The sequence below is a fragment of the Aspergillus flavus genome, chromosome 7 (assembly GCF_009017415.1).
Source record: "Aspergillus flavus chromosome 7, complete sequence".
Lineage (NCBI taxonomy): Eukaryota > Fungi > Ascomycota > Eurotiomycetes > Eurotiales > Aspergillaceae > Aspergillus > Aspergillus flavus.
Window position 1 is genome coordinate 1756231 of NC_092404.1, and position 13068 is coordinate 1769298.

The 13068-nt window shown below is 49.4% G+C and overlaps 4 protein-coding genes across 4 annotated transcripts; 1 reads left to right on the forward strand and 3 right to left on the reverse strand.

The window, feature by feature from the left end:
• Positions 1-2172: 2172 nt before the first annotated feature.
• On the reverse strand, positions 2173-3453 carry F9C07_5798 (translation initiation factor 3, subunit G). The gene is made up of 4 exons (XM_041294731.2): positions 3429-3453; positions 2733-3354; positions 2496-2667; positions 2173-2393 (listed from the first exon to the last, which is right to left on the reverse strand). Exons 1-4 carry the CDS (start codon positions 3443-3445, stop codon positions 2341-2343), a joined length of 864 nt encoding a protein of 287 aa, XP_041150346.1. The 5' UTR covers positions 3446-3453; the 3' UTR covers positions 2173-2340.
• Positions 3454-3539: 86 nt separating this feature from the next.
• Positions 3540-7498, reverse strand: F9C07_2280960 (purine-cytosine permease). Its single transcript, XM_041294732.2, has 3 exons — positions 6573-7498; positions 6266-6482; positions 3540-6205 (listed from the first exon to the last, which is right to left on the reverse strand). Exons 1-3 carry the CDS (start codon positions 6798-6800, stop codon positions 5103-5105), a joined length of 1548 nt encoding a protein of 515 aa, XP_041150347.1. The 5' UTR covers positions 6801-7498; the 3' UTR covers positions 3540-5102.
• A 769-nt stretch (positions 7499-8267) lies between these two features.
• F9C07_1866164 (2-nitropropane dioxygenase) lies at positions 8268-10556 on the reverse strand. The gene is made up of 4 exons (XM_041294733.2): positions 10427-10556; positions 10069-10330; positions 9502-10003; positions 8268-9449 (listed from the first exon to the last, which is right to left on the reverse strand). Exons 1-4 carry the CDS (start codon positions 10437-10439, stop codon positions 9159-9161), a joined length of 1068 nt encoding a protein of 355 aa, XP_041150348.1. The 5' UTR covers positions 10440-10556; the 3' UTR covers positions 8268-9158.
• Positions 10557-10881: 325 nt separating this feature from the next.
• On the forward strand, positions 10882-12930 carry F9C07_2200960 (dihydropteroate synthase; the record flags this gene model as incomplete). Its single annotated transcript, XM_071509498.1, has 4 exons — positions 10882-11073; positions 11251-11613; positions 11674-11882; positions 11943-12930. 4 exons carry the CDS (start codon positions 10882-10884, stop codon positions 12928-12930), a joined length of 1752 nt encoding a protein of 583 aa, XP_071367010.1.
• Between the last annotated feature and the right edge of the window lie 138 nt (positions 12931-13068).

The window sequence follows — 13068 nt, forward strand, 5'->3', positions numbered from 1 at the left end:
TTTTGCACCGCATCTAATGCACCCACCGCTCACATGGATAAGGAGTTGCCTGTCCATGTGCTTTTCCCTAACGCAGCTGCCGCGTGACAGCCTGATATCTCAGAATGTCCCGTGGCTGGCTTTAGCATCGACCATATCCATACACCTGGATCTGTTTGTTAGAAAAGAAACTTTCTTGTTCCCACTATTTGACCCTTGCCGAATCTGGTCCTGCCTGTGTGACTCAAACGGGTGCCAATTCCCGCCAGATATCACCTGCTGACCCTCCACAATTTCATTCAAAAAAGCTTCATTTGAGGTATCTGGAGGCTCCTCGTAGGAACCGTGGCCGTATAGTGTAGGTTACAACGCGGATTCTCATCCGGACGCTGGAAAATTCTCCCATAACTTGAGAGGTGAGTCGTCCTGCCCTCTGCCTTTACTGGGCCCCCACGGCTGACACGCATTTCGTAGTGTCCCAAGTCACCTCTGCCACGCTAACTCGGCCTCGTTACGCTAAGGAAGAATCCCAACGAATTGCTCCACGGACGAAAATGATCCTGAAACCAATGATGATGAAAAGTCGGCGCAGGAAGACTCTTGTTGAGCTAGTCAAACTTGACCCAGCCAGTACAACGAAGAGACAACCGTTAGACCTTATTTACGTTAGCGGCATTAGTTTGAACTTCTGACGATGACAACCTATTCGACGGCCCGCCATGCTGACTTCCGCCCAAACTCAGAGCTTCCTACTTGTCCATGACAGCTGCCAGTCCAAGGACCGCTTGAGTGACACAGACGGACGTGGAAATCTGCTCACGAGCCAACAGGCTACGGCCTTTATTTGGAATATCGACGATTCGCCCGTTCTGAGATTCCATCCATGAAACTGATGACGACGACGATCCCGATAAACCCCAGGTCCGCCTGATGTAACCGGACTTATTTCACCCGCGCTCTTTCACGTTCCTTCCAGTACCACCGAGCATCCCTCTCATTGGATGAGAGATACGAAGCTGATCTGATTTCTGTCGGTCCTGACCCTGCGTTACACTCAGCTCATACGGGTGATGCTACGCTATACCGCCATTTCATCGTTCGGCCGATGAAACCGGTCCAAACATCGCCACAGAGAGTGGTATCCTGGAAATCCCCAGCCCATTGTCCATAGATATACCCGCACATGTAAGTCCAGGTCCACACGGCACTGCGGTGAGGATTTAGGAATTAGCCCCGATGGCTCTCTCCCGCGTATGTACCGCTGTGCATGTCTGATAGCTGCAGGAGTTCCCACCTGAGAGAAATGACAGTATGTACAATGGGCTAGACTTCTAGAAAGAAAAAAAAAAGGGCAAAAACCTCACAAAAAGAACTCAAATTCAAATCAAAGCCTCCTGGGATCCTACATGTCTACGTAGTACCCGAGGACCCCGACCTCTCAATCTCCAACCTCACTCGAGTCCCAGCATCTTCAATTCCCCCCTACCCCCAGACCTGAAACCACCCCCTGCAAGAGATTCAACAAAGTCCCCAACTCGTAAGCATCATCAGAGTCTGACAAATCTCCATTTCCTCTTCGATCCTGGAATCTAAGCCTCCTCATCTCACACAAACCCTTGGGTTTGCCCCCTTCTATTATTAAACACAAACACACTCATTTCCACACCCACACCTACACCCAGAGAAAGACAGAGAGTGAGAGAGACAGAGAGTGTGTCATATCCCCATACTTGGTCCTGGATACGGCCGCCCGCCCCCTCCCCTGTCACACAGGTAGGCTTAAGGTTCTTCAAGACAAGGGTTCCGGGGCGGTCGTGAGAATTGTTTGTCCGTGGTTCGGGGGAGGGTGGCCTTGAATTAGAGTTTTGTTTCGTTTTCCTCTTTGGGAAGAGTTGGAGCTTGTGTTTGTTTGTTGTTTTGCTGGGGTGTGGTTATTTGGGTTTTTGTTCTGGGTCGTTGTTGTTGATGTTGGAGAACTACTTTATGCATTTCTAGGGGGTTGTGCTTTTTCTCTTTTTGGAATGGGTGGGTGCTTATTGGTCTATCATTTGCTATCCATGTTTCCATATTGAGATTGTGGGGAGTTAAGGGACGAAGTAAGTAGAAGAGGAAGAGGAAGAGGAAAGAAAGGTGGAATCGAAACCCCTCTAGAACCGTACTTTTCTTTGTGTAGAAATCGACAAAAAAGCAAATGTAAATGACACGGTTTGGATGCCTTTCAGTAATCATCATTATCGATCAGTTCATACATTACAAAGAAAAGATTCCTCAGCCATGAAGGAAGGAAGCCCGCCTGACGAAAAGATCCAAAAGTGTCGTAAACCGGAACGAGAAGAAGAAATGGTATGGGGGGTGAGTGGTTTATGTGGTTCTCTTCGCGAACTCGACGCGGAGGATAAGATGGCGGTAACCGACTAGAAGAGTTTTGTTAGCTTGTTGCTCTGTTTTTCTTTTTCCTTTTTCTTTTGGTGTATTCTTGTTGAGGCTGGAAGAGGGAAAATTGGGGAGGAACGTACAGCCATCCATCTTCTCGCAGGCGCGCGCAGCATCGCTGCGATCTGCGAAACTGATGAAAGCGAAGCCCTTGGCTCGTTGGGTCTCTCTGTCTCTGGCAAGGAAGACTCTGGTGACGCGGCCGAAGCGTTCGAACAGATCGCGGAGTTCTCCTTCTTCCGCCAACTCGGAAACCTGTTGTTCGTGGTTAGGATTGATATGATATATATATAGAGAAAAACGTAAGGTGAAAAACTCACGTTTGTAACTCTCAGAGTCGCCAGATCGTCCTTCTCGAACTTGCCACCCATTCTCTCGCCGCCGCCAGCAGCACCTTTCCGGAGATGAGGAGGCACGTAGCTGCCAGATCCAGTGCCGACAGCACCGGCGGCTGCTTCATCATCTTCACCAGCGCCACCAGCGGTGGGCTCGTCGACGGGCGCCATGGTATCCTTGAACGGACAGCGGGCTGTAAAGTGCTCTCCGCTGCAAATACGACACTTGACCTTCTTGTCCTTGAGCTGATCCTTCATGCTGCCCTTCTCGCCGCCGTTCTTCTCCGCCTCCGCGGCTTGTGCCTTCCAGTTGATGCTGGGTCTGAAAGCGATGTTCTCACCGACGGAGGTAGTATCGAACGAGGGTCCGGGAGCGTGGCCCTTCTCGAGACCGAACTTGGCCCAGGACCTCCGCTCCGCAACCTGGGGGTTGACATGTTCGCGAACGACGGTGGTCTTGATCCGGCGGGTGACCTTCACCTTCTTGCCCTCATCGTTGAAGCGGTACGACACAACGGTCTTGGTGCCATCTTTGTTCGTTGTGACTTGTTGCGCGGGGAGCGCGGAGGGGTCATCGAACTCCTCGTCGTCGGCCCAGTCGGCGCGGCTGCAGAAAGTTGCAAAAATTTCATGTCAGAGGACTCCCGGCGACGCGGGTTTATGGGGTCCGGTCTCACTTACTTTGCTAGTTTGGACATTGTGCTTTATGTGGTGATCTGCAAATGTTGCTGAATTTCTTAGGATTTCAACGAAAGATCCGTTGTGGATTTGTTCGGCGCGGCAAAGACCTGTGGCGCAGTTGGTGGCTGGTGCCGGGGAGCTGGCTCACGTGATGCCAACTGGAGGACCTCTTCGTAGCCCTATTGTGTACAATCAAGCGTAGCAAAAGATCTGAAAAACCTGGTCTTACAGTTTTGCTAAAACTGGTCACCTATTAAATAACCGGGATAACTCATATTTCAACATTATGGAAACAAAGCTTAAGCATACCATACTATCTCAGATAAAAAACGACTACATAACATCGCACCTACTAGTAGTCTCCACTACTAGAAATGGAAGGACAGTTCAACGCAGACACTTATCAACGAGTCGATCCCTTATGCCACTAAGTTCGCATAACTAATTTAGAAAAGGATAAAGAATACAATGTTGGGGAAAGCTCCGAGATGTGGCGGATCGATCTCATCAGCAAAATCAAAGTGTTCTCTGTTGAACTGTAGTAGAGGAAAATGCCCAAATGGGGATACGTGATGGATACTAAATCAAGAATGGTCAGGTAATTGGAGAGAATGAGGTCAAATACACCATCTTCATAGTCCAACTTTACCCTACTCCGATAAATAAACGAACTTGTATGATCAAAGCCTCTTGTCCCCCTGCACCGGCGACAGGGAACCAGACACTCAAACCAAGCACTTGCCAACAAGACACGGAGTTCCTTCTTTGATGCATCTCACAATGAGGGCATGAACTAACAGGATAAAGTAGGACCTGATTGATGCCCGACGAACCATCCAAGATTGTAGAATATTTTCATCTTTAAGGGTACAATGAACTAGGATGACCATCTTGGAACAATCAAGGAGACATACTTGAGTGAGTTGCAGCCCTCACGTGGGAACTGAACTGCTCTTTAGAGATTTATGAGTGGAAACGGTATAAGACTAGCTTTATGCAGCAAGGCGTTATCTAGAAGAGTGACCTAGATCGTCCAGAAGGTAGTAGTTGTTGTTCGGGACTATAGTTATACTTTAGAAGGGACCTCTCAATGAGCTGCCAATGAACTCCAATACTTATAGTACTGTAGATAAAATTTCATTGTTCTGCTACGATTTCCTCTGCATTAGGTCTTAGCGGTCTTTTGAAGTTCTATCTGTAGCTTTGCAACGAAGATCACTCCATGTAAAAGTATACTTAAATTCATAGGGTTGAGCACATGAATGCCTTTAGTAATGGAGGAATGGCTTCGATCATCAGTGTCTGAGGTCTGACAGGTGGATATGGGGAATCAACGCCTTCTAGAGTCAATACCTCATGTCTGAGCCTGGGGCGTAAGGAGTCGACCAACAATCCTGTATCGAAAAGCAGTGGTCTTATTGCTTATGAGTGAGATACGTGGAGCTTTATATAGGATGCTCATTTACACGGATCACATGTTCTTAAAAGATATACACGTAGTATATTCACATATAAATTACATACACATATATATGATCCGCGGTATCATGAAAATCTAACCAAGCATCTTCAGAGATAACGGTCAATGCCGTTAAAAACGACGTAGTAGAGATAACTCAAAATAAAACGTATTCACAGACCCATACCCCAAATGTAAGAAAACAAACCAAACAATTACCGACCAAACACCTTCAATTCAGCCATTCTCAAGGGGATATACGACACGGAAGCAAAAGCAAACGCTAACTCGAACCCGACGTCACCACCACTGGGTAGCGCACCCGCATGCTTTGCAATGGGTCCGATCCACCACGACTGGCTCATTCCAGTAACCATACCGGCGATACCGAAGCAGAAAGCAACCGCGGCCGCAATACCCGGGGGAAGCTTGTTGGGCTTATCGTAGATCTCAACACGGTATCCGCCGAATCCACGTTTGAAGACGAAGTGGTCAGTGAGTGAGATCCCAGAGTAAATGGCGAGCCAATAAGCAATGATGTTCATGAAGTTCTCCAGGATGGTCTCGAAATGGGAATATCCGGGGATGGCAATGGCCACAGAGGCGCAGGAACCCAAGAACACCCAGATGAAACGAGGAACTCTCTGGGTATAACGGCTCAGAACTTGAAGGGTCAGGGAGACGGAGTAGATGTTGGGGCAGTTGTTGGCGACAATGGAAAGGGCCAGGATCACGAGGCAGAACTTGCCGAATCCACCAAGAGGATCGAGAACAGCAGCGAGCAAACCTCCGTTTCCAGAAGCTGTATAGCCAGCTTGGTACTTGTTGTCACCATCGTTGAGACTGGTGGCGGTCATAATGGCGATTCCGAGGAATTGTGTGAAGATCAGAGGAACGATAAGACCGGCCCATGCGGAGAAGAAGATCTTGCGGCGACTGCGGTCCCGGGGCTGGTACACCGTGTAATCAGCCGCGTAGCTGGTCCAACCAGTGGCAAATCCGTACACAGTTGAACCGAAGGATAGGCAGCTGCCGAGTTCGGATTTCCCGACGCCCATGGGGATGTTCACAAAATCTCCGGAGTGGGCGAACATGCCAAAGACGATCATGAAGACGATAAATGTCGGCACCCAACTCCAGTACTCGTACATGTGGACGACCTTATATCCGGCAAAAGTAATAATAAACGTGCAGAAGGCGATAATTAGCACACCTGCAAATCCTGGGACGTCGGTATTGACCGCATGGAGGAGCTGAGCACCAACAATTGCATTGGCCGCAGACCAACCAATACAGGCCAAAACGTTGAGGCAGGCAACTAGACAAGTATTAATGGCTGTTTAACTATAATAAGACACCACAAATTGGATATACTCACTGAACTTTGTCCCCCAATATCCGAACCAGAATCTGGAGAGTACCATTTGTCGCAGACCGAAAGGAGGACCAAAGCACGAAAAGAATCCCACAGTCATGATACCCAACAAGTTGAAGAAGAGATTTACCAGGATGGCATCCACAAAGCCAAGAGCGAAGAGGGATTTTCCGAGGACACCAATGGCAAAGGAACTGACTACCATGTTGGCCGCCAACCACTGCGTGTTGGGTCAGTTGGACAGGCGGTCTTGAAATGCCAGACAATAGCTGGCACAGACAAAATTAACGCAACGGAATCATAAACACACCATGCTGCCAATATTGAAGTACGACGTATCCGTCTGCTCGTCTGGTGGTACCCGTTCAATTCCACGCTGCTCGATATTGATCTTTCCTGCGAGCCGTTGAAGCTTAGCATACAGCGAATCGCCGTATACAAAGGTCTCTCCGGGTACCGCGCCATCGCTGCTGGTGTCCAATGCCGTCTTCGCCACCTGAGGACCTTTTTCAAGGTCTTGATCTTTCCTTCCGAACATCGTGCTGGATTCGGGAGTCCGACAGGACCGTATTTTCCAACGGTGATTTCCTGATTGATGAAGATCCCCACCAATGAAGGAGGAGACTTGAAATTATAGAGGGTCGGAGAGCTAGATAGCTCTTAGGCCGACCAAGTAGGGTTGGTAGGGAGAAGGAGGGGAAAATGATCAAGCTGAGGTTCACATCTTTCCTTTCTCTTTCTTTTTTCCTCTGCGTCAGAGGACGGGGGGAGCTAGAAATAAATATTTGGTCGGAAGGACTAGGACAAATTCTTCCCACACATCTCCACTCGATCTCAAACCAGCGAGAATTGCCGCGACCGCGTAACTTCCGCTGGGTTCACTGTCGCGTGTCTTCCCAAATCCAGGTCAAGCCTTTTTTTACTCGTTTTGAGAAGGCCGTCGGGGATCCACTTGTGTCTTAGCCCTAAGGTTCCATCCACTAACGTGTTTTTTCAACGAATCATGGAACGACAAGCTTTCCTTTCGCCATTCTGATTGGCGGATAGGAAATTTCCTCGGAGGGACAAGCACCATCCAAGCTTCCGTGATTGGCTGCAAATTTTGACAAGCCATGTGGGCCCGACCAAGGGTGGCAATGTGAATGATAAGACTTTCACTGCTGATAGGCACTGTTCCTGATTATCTCAGTCACTGATACCACGGCCATATCACCTGCCCGCATTCAAGCTTTTGCCTATCGATCTCAGTTATCTCTGATTGCTCACGCATGATATGACTTTTAATATCTTCATTAGAGCATCGGACACCACCGATACAATCATATGAGTGCAAAATGATTATTCTATACAGGAAAACAAGATATAGATTGTCTATATCACTTGAATATCAGACTCATTTCGGCGTGACTGTACTCCGTATAGGCTCTAAAGTCACGATACTGGAAACAATATCTCATCTATGGTAACAATCATTTGGCTACTTGATCTAGATCTCTCACTTTCCCACGTAAACATCACCTCAATCCATATGATGCTCATGATGATAGTAATATGCTACATCAGCAGTCATGTCCAGGGATCACCTCCGTATCCCTTCTCCAGATCTCTTGCTTACCCCGCGCCAGCGGAAACTTACGATCTCTCTAGTCCCAACTCACAGCTTCGGTAATCGCCGTTTCTGATAAGAGATGCAACCAGACAAGCTATAGATTGTCCTTGGCGCAGCTGCAGCTCTAACTACGTATGTTTAGATCAGAGAAAATCTAAGATAACTTTATTAGAAAATATTCTAGAAATTGATTGGATACTCAGTGTTTTGGACCCTTGTATTTTCTTCTGGAGGATTAGATCCCGTTGATGTACGGATTATATACTTCATTTCTATCCTCAGGCATCAGATCGTGACTCCCACATGCAGCAGTCATGTCACATCGGGCGTTTTGGCTACATATTTAGATCACGACGCGTATTGCATTGGTTTCGATGTGTCCCCTATCCACAAGTTTGAACATTCACATATCCCTTCTCCTCAGCCCATCTCACCCTCCAACCCTTAAACCACCAACTGGAACACCCCAACCAGTAATACTATACAAACCAATACTATATAACCTACACGAAAGGCAACAAACACCCAAGCCCTAACCCGAACCTCCAAGTGGATCAACCCCCGACCCATAATCCCCACCCGCAAGCAAAAAAAGCCCGCCACAAAACGTTCCACCTCGGCAGTGCGGCTGAAGCTCTCACTGCCAAAATTCCTCTTGACTTAGGCGTGAACCGCGTTGCTTGTGAAAGTCATGTGTAATAGGTTTACGACCTAGAACACTGAGATACTTGTGTTCGGGTGCTGGATTATCCATTCTAGGATGTGTATAGCATGGTCTGTTGCGAATTGACAGCGTTCCTTCCGATGAGTCAGCGGCTCTTTTTGCCACTGTTCCCCATCGTGCTGTTGATATTTACGGAACGATTCCATGTTCGTCGGTTTCATGGTCGGGTCTAGGTGGAGATGGAGAATTGCACGGGTACGGCTTGCCGAGCCGATTGCATAATTAAATTCTTGGGTCCGGTCGGGATTATGTATTGCCGTCTGTGGTGGTTCTGGAAGGTAGAACTGCTTTACTTGGTACGAATACTCTCTGGGTTGGTAAGTAGTCTTCAGTTTCTGCGGTCTATTGCCGTACTTTATGCCGCACAAAGTTGTTGTAAATACTAGTGCTGGGTTTCCATCGGCAGCTGCAAAATGAACCGTGATACAGTCCGGCTGCTGGGGAACTCTCGAACTGAAAAGAAAATTGGAACGAAGAACGCTAACCAGGATAAATGGTCATGAATATCAACATTTATATGCAACATCCTCATACCCGGAGTGCGCCATTAACAATGAAATTATTTACAGTTTAGCAAGCATCTTGTGGCCCTTCTGCAGCAGATCAGCGGCATCGTTAACAAGCTCATCAACAATAGCCTTGGCAGACTTCTTCTCATTGACGACGGCAGCGACCTTGCCCATCAGGAAGGGACGGGCGTTGTCCAGGGTCTCGTCGTCAACGTCATCCGGCAAGTTCTCCATGTCGTGCTCGACAGGGATGATACCCTTGGAGGTCAATTGCTTGATCTCCTCCTGGCGGTTCTCTTCCCAGTTGGTGATGTAGGCATTCTTGCGAACACGAAGGGGACGACCCTATAAACTGGTTAGCGAGAAAGTACACGTCAAGGAACGCCCAAAAACCTACAGTGAAGATAATGGTGCGGATATTGTCCTCGAATCCGGCAGTGCGGACGGCCTCCTGGTGAGCAACAGGAGCACCGGCCTCATCGGACAGGATGAAGCGAGTACCGATCCAGACAGCAGAGGCACCAAGCATAAGAGCGGCGGCAACCGAGTTACCGTTGAACAAACCACCTGCAGCGACGACCTGCACGGGCTGACCGGTCAAGGGGCTCTTCTTGCCTTGGCACAGCTTGGCAACAGTAGGGATGAGAACGGTAGTCGGAACATCACCAGTGTGACCACCACCTTCACCGCCCTGAGCGCAGATGATATCAACACCAACATCAAGGGCCTTCTGAACGTGCTTGGGGTGGCCGATCATGTTCATGCACAGGATGCCAGCACCGTGGAGCTTCTCCACGACGTGCTTGGGAGGGACACCGACGGCCGAAACGAATAAGCGTGCGCCGCTCTCAATGATGATGTCGACAAGCTCGTTAAGCTTTCCCTTGGTGTAGTCGTAGCTGAAGCCAGGCAAATTAGCATTTTCGCCTCTCACCCAGGGTGTCCCAGGTACAGGGAGGCTTACTTGGTCTTGCGTGCGTTTCCTCCGACCTGCGGAAGCAAAAGGTCGACACCGAAACCCGCATTCTTGTCATTCAAGTAGCTCTTAAGTTCTGCAATCTGTTCACGAAGCATTTCGGGGGTATAGCCGACACCACCGATGACACCGAGGCCACCGGCGTTGGTGACCGCTGCGGCCAACTTAGGACCGGCGGCCACGTTCATACCTGCCAGCAGGATGGGGTGTTGGATCTTGAGCAGATCCGTAAGGGTAGTACGGATTTTCTCTATCGATACCTGTGATTAGCAAGGAGTCCTATCCAGTTGCATTGCCACAGCTCCCAATCACATGATGGAAGGGCACAAAGGCGGTGGGAGCTTACGAGGAGAAGCCATGGTTGAGGGTGGGACGTGAGAAGAGAAAGTAATCGAGAATCAAAAGATAGATGTAGTGAAGATGATCAGGAACAATGAAATGTGGAGAGTATGGAGAATAAGTCCTAAATATAGGAGAAGAAGAGGTTGGCATGAACCGAGGAGGAAGCATGAGCATGACAGCCTCGGTTGCAACTTCAACACGGGACCTCCGAATGAACTTAATTTCCCCATAATTGCCAGAGCCTTTGGAGTTTAGCGCCGAACCTGTTGGCCGATTGACAGGCGGGGTTTCAGAAGTTTATTAGTCACCCAACTAAGCTGCCTCAGGTGTCCTGCATCAGCTGATTCCGCTTCCGAAAAAATCGCGAACCCATGCATGACGTATTGCCTGAACTTTTTTTTTGGACGAGTCATAGAAAATCTACTGATTGACGCCAGGGTTCCCCATTTCTCACGAAGTATGAGGCCAGTGTCAATTAGAAATTGGCATCCTAATGCTAGATCCTTAACCTCAACCATTCCGGGCTCTAGGCCATGGCCTTCTTTCAATTCAGGCTTGTTTCCAACCCTGGGACACAGCAAGGTCTGTGTGCCGGTCTATAGGAGATTCTGCGCGGGCCCGACAACGAGGCATGTTCTCTTTGATAAGACTGTGTGATAACCCCTCGTCTAACATAGTGGTAGAAATCTGTCTGTCTCTGGTACGAGTATGTGACTCAATTGCATTTTAAGTATTCACTAGGATCAAATCCGGCCGTCTATTTTCTAAAGTACACCTGAAATCTGTTTGCATTCGGGCATCGCATTGTGCCATAACGCTCTCATGTAGCCACGGAAACTAATGCCCTGTGTATTAGATCTTGGAGTGCCTGGACGACGTGATAGCCGAGCGTTGTCCAAGCCTAACGTGGGCAGTTCCAGCCATGGATCTCTAAGATCGTCCGCATATACCCGGGGCGTTTCCACTAGCTCATTGAATTCATTCAATACTGGGATGAATCCCTGTAACCCTCCGCTTCACCGGGCTTTTATAGCCCTCGGAAGCAATGTCGGAGAACGGGTTGAGATGATTGAGAAGGCATGCACCGAAATGGAGAGAGCCAATATCAGAGTCAAGCGGACAAGTTCCCTGTTCGAGACCGCTCCAATGTACGTCCTCGATCAAGACCCGTTCATGAATGGGGTTTGCGAGGTCAGTCACCATCTAGTGTAGTTTTGTACTGTACAAGCTCTTCTAACATCCAACGGGTAGGTGGAAACCAGCTTAGGACCTCTGGAACTACTCGATACCATCCAATCGATTGAGATCGGACTGGGAAGGAAGAAGCTGATCGACAAGGGACCCCGGTCCATTGATCTTGATATCCTGCTCTACGATGAACAGATCTTCTCCCACGACCGCCTCAACATCCCCCACCAGCTAATGCTCGAACGGGACTTCGTACTACGACCTCTCTGCCAGTAAGTACCGTCGTACAAGCCACGCTACCACAACCCAGAGATCTAACAACAACCCACCAGGCTCATCCCTCACGAACGACCCCCATTCCCAGGTCACAGCACAACCTACCTCTCCCATCTCAAATCCCTCCCCCCGCCAGAACCAACCCCCCATGCCACAACCTACATATCCAAGAACTTCCCTCCCCTCCACTCCACCAACCCCAACCGCCCAACCCACATAATGGCCATCCTAAACCTAACCCCGGACTCCTTCTCCGACGGCGGCAAACACTCCCCAACAGACCTAACAACCCTAACCAACACTGTCCGCACCTTCATCGCCTCCGGCGCAACAATCATCGACATCGGCGGCGAAAGCACCCGTCCAGGCTCCGCTCCTGTCGGCGAAGCCGAAGAACTAGCCCGCGTCATCCCAGCAATCCGACACATCCGCACATCCATCCCCGAAGCCGCAAACATCGCCATCAGCATCGACACCTACCGCGCCCGCGTCGCCGAGGAAGCCTGCGCCGCCGGCGCAGACATCATCAACGACGTCTCCGCCGGCCTCCTCGACCCAAACATGCTCCCGACAATGGCCCGCACCGGCAAAGCCGTCATCCTCATGCACATGCGCGGAACCCCATCAACAATGACCCAGCTAACAGACTACCCCAACGGCGTGATCGAGGACGTGAGCGCCGAGCTCCTCGAGCGCATCTCCGCCGCCGAAGCAGCCGGTATCCGCCGTTGGCGGATGATCCTCGACCCCGGGCTTGGGTTCGCGAAGAATCAGCCGCACGATCTGACTATTCTTCGTGATTTACAGAAGTTCCGTACCGGTGTCCAGGGACTAGAGTATTTTCCTTGGTTGATGGGGCCTAGTCGGAAGAGGTTCATTGGGAGACTTACTGGTGTTGAGAAGGCTAGTGAGCGGAATTGGGGCACGGCTGCCACTGTTACGGCTAGTGTTGCTGGTGGGGCGGATATTGTTCGTGTCCATGATGTTAAGGAGATGTGGCAGGTAGCCAAGGTTGCGGATGCTATTTACAGGGTGGATGAGTAGGGTTTTGTTTGTTTATGGGTATAGAATGGTTGAGGTATGTGCTTGACACTTGTATATTTTCAACAATATCGAGAGATTGTAGGATAGCGTGATCATCATCAACTTGTATGATATAAAAGCAATATATGATTTTTGAAC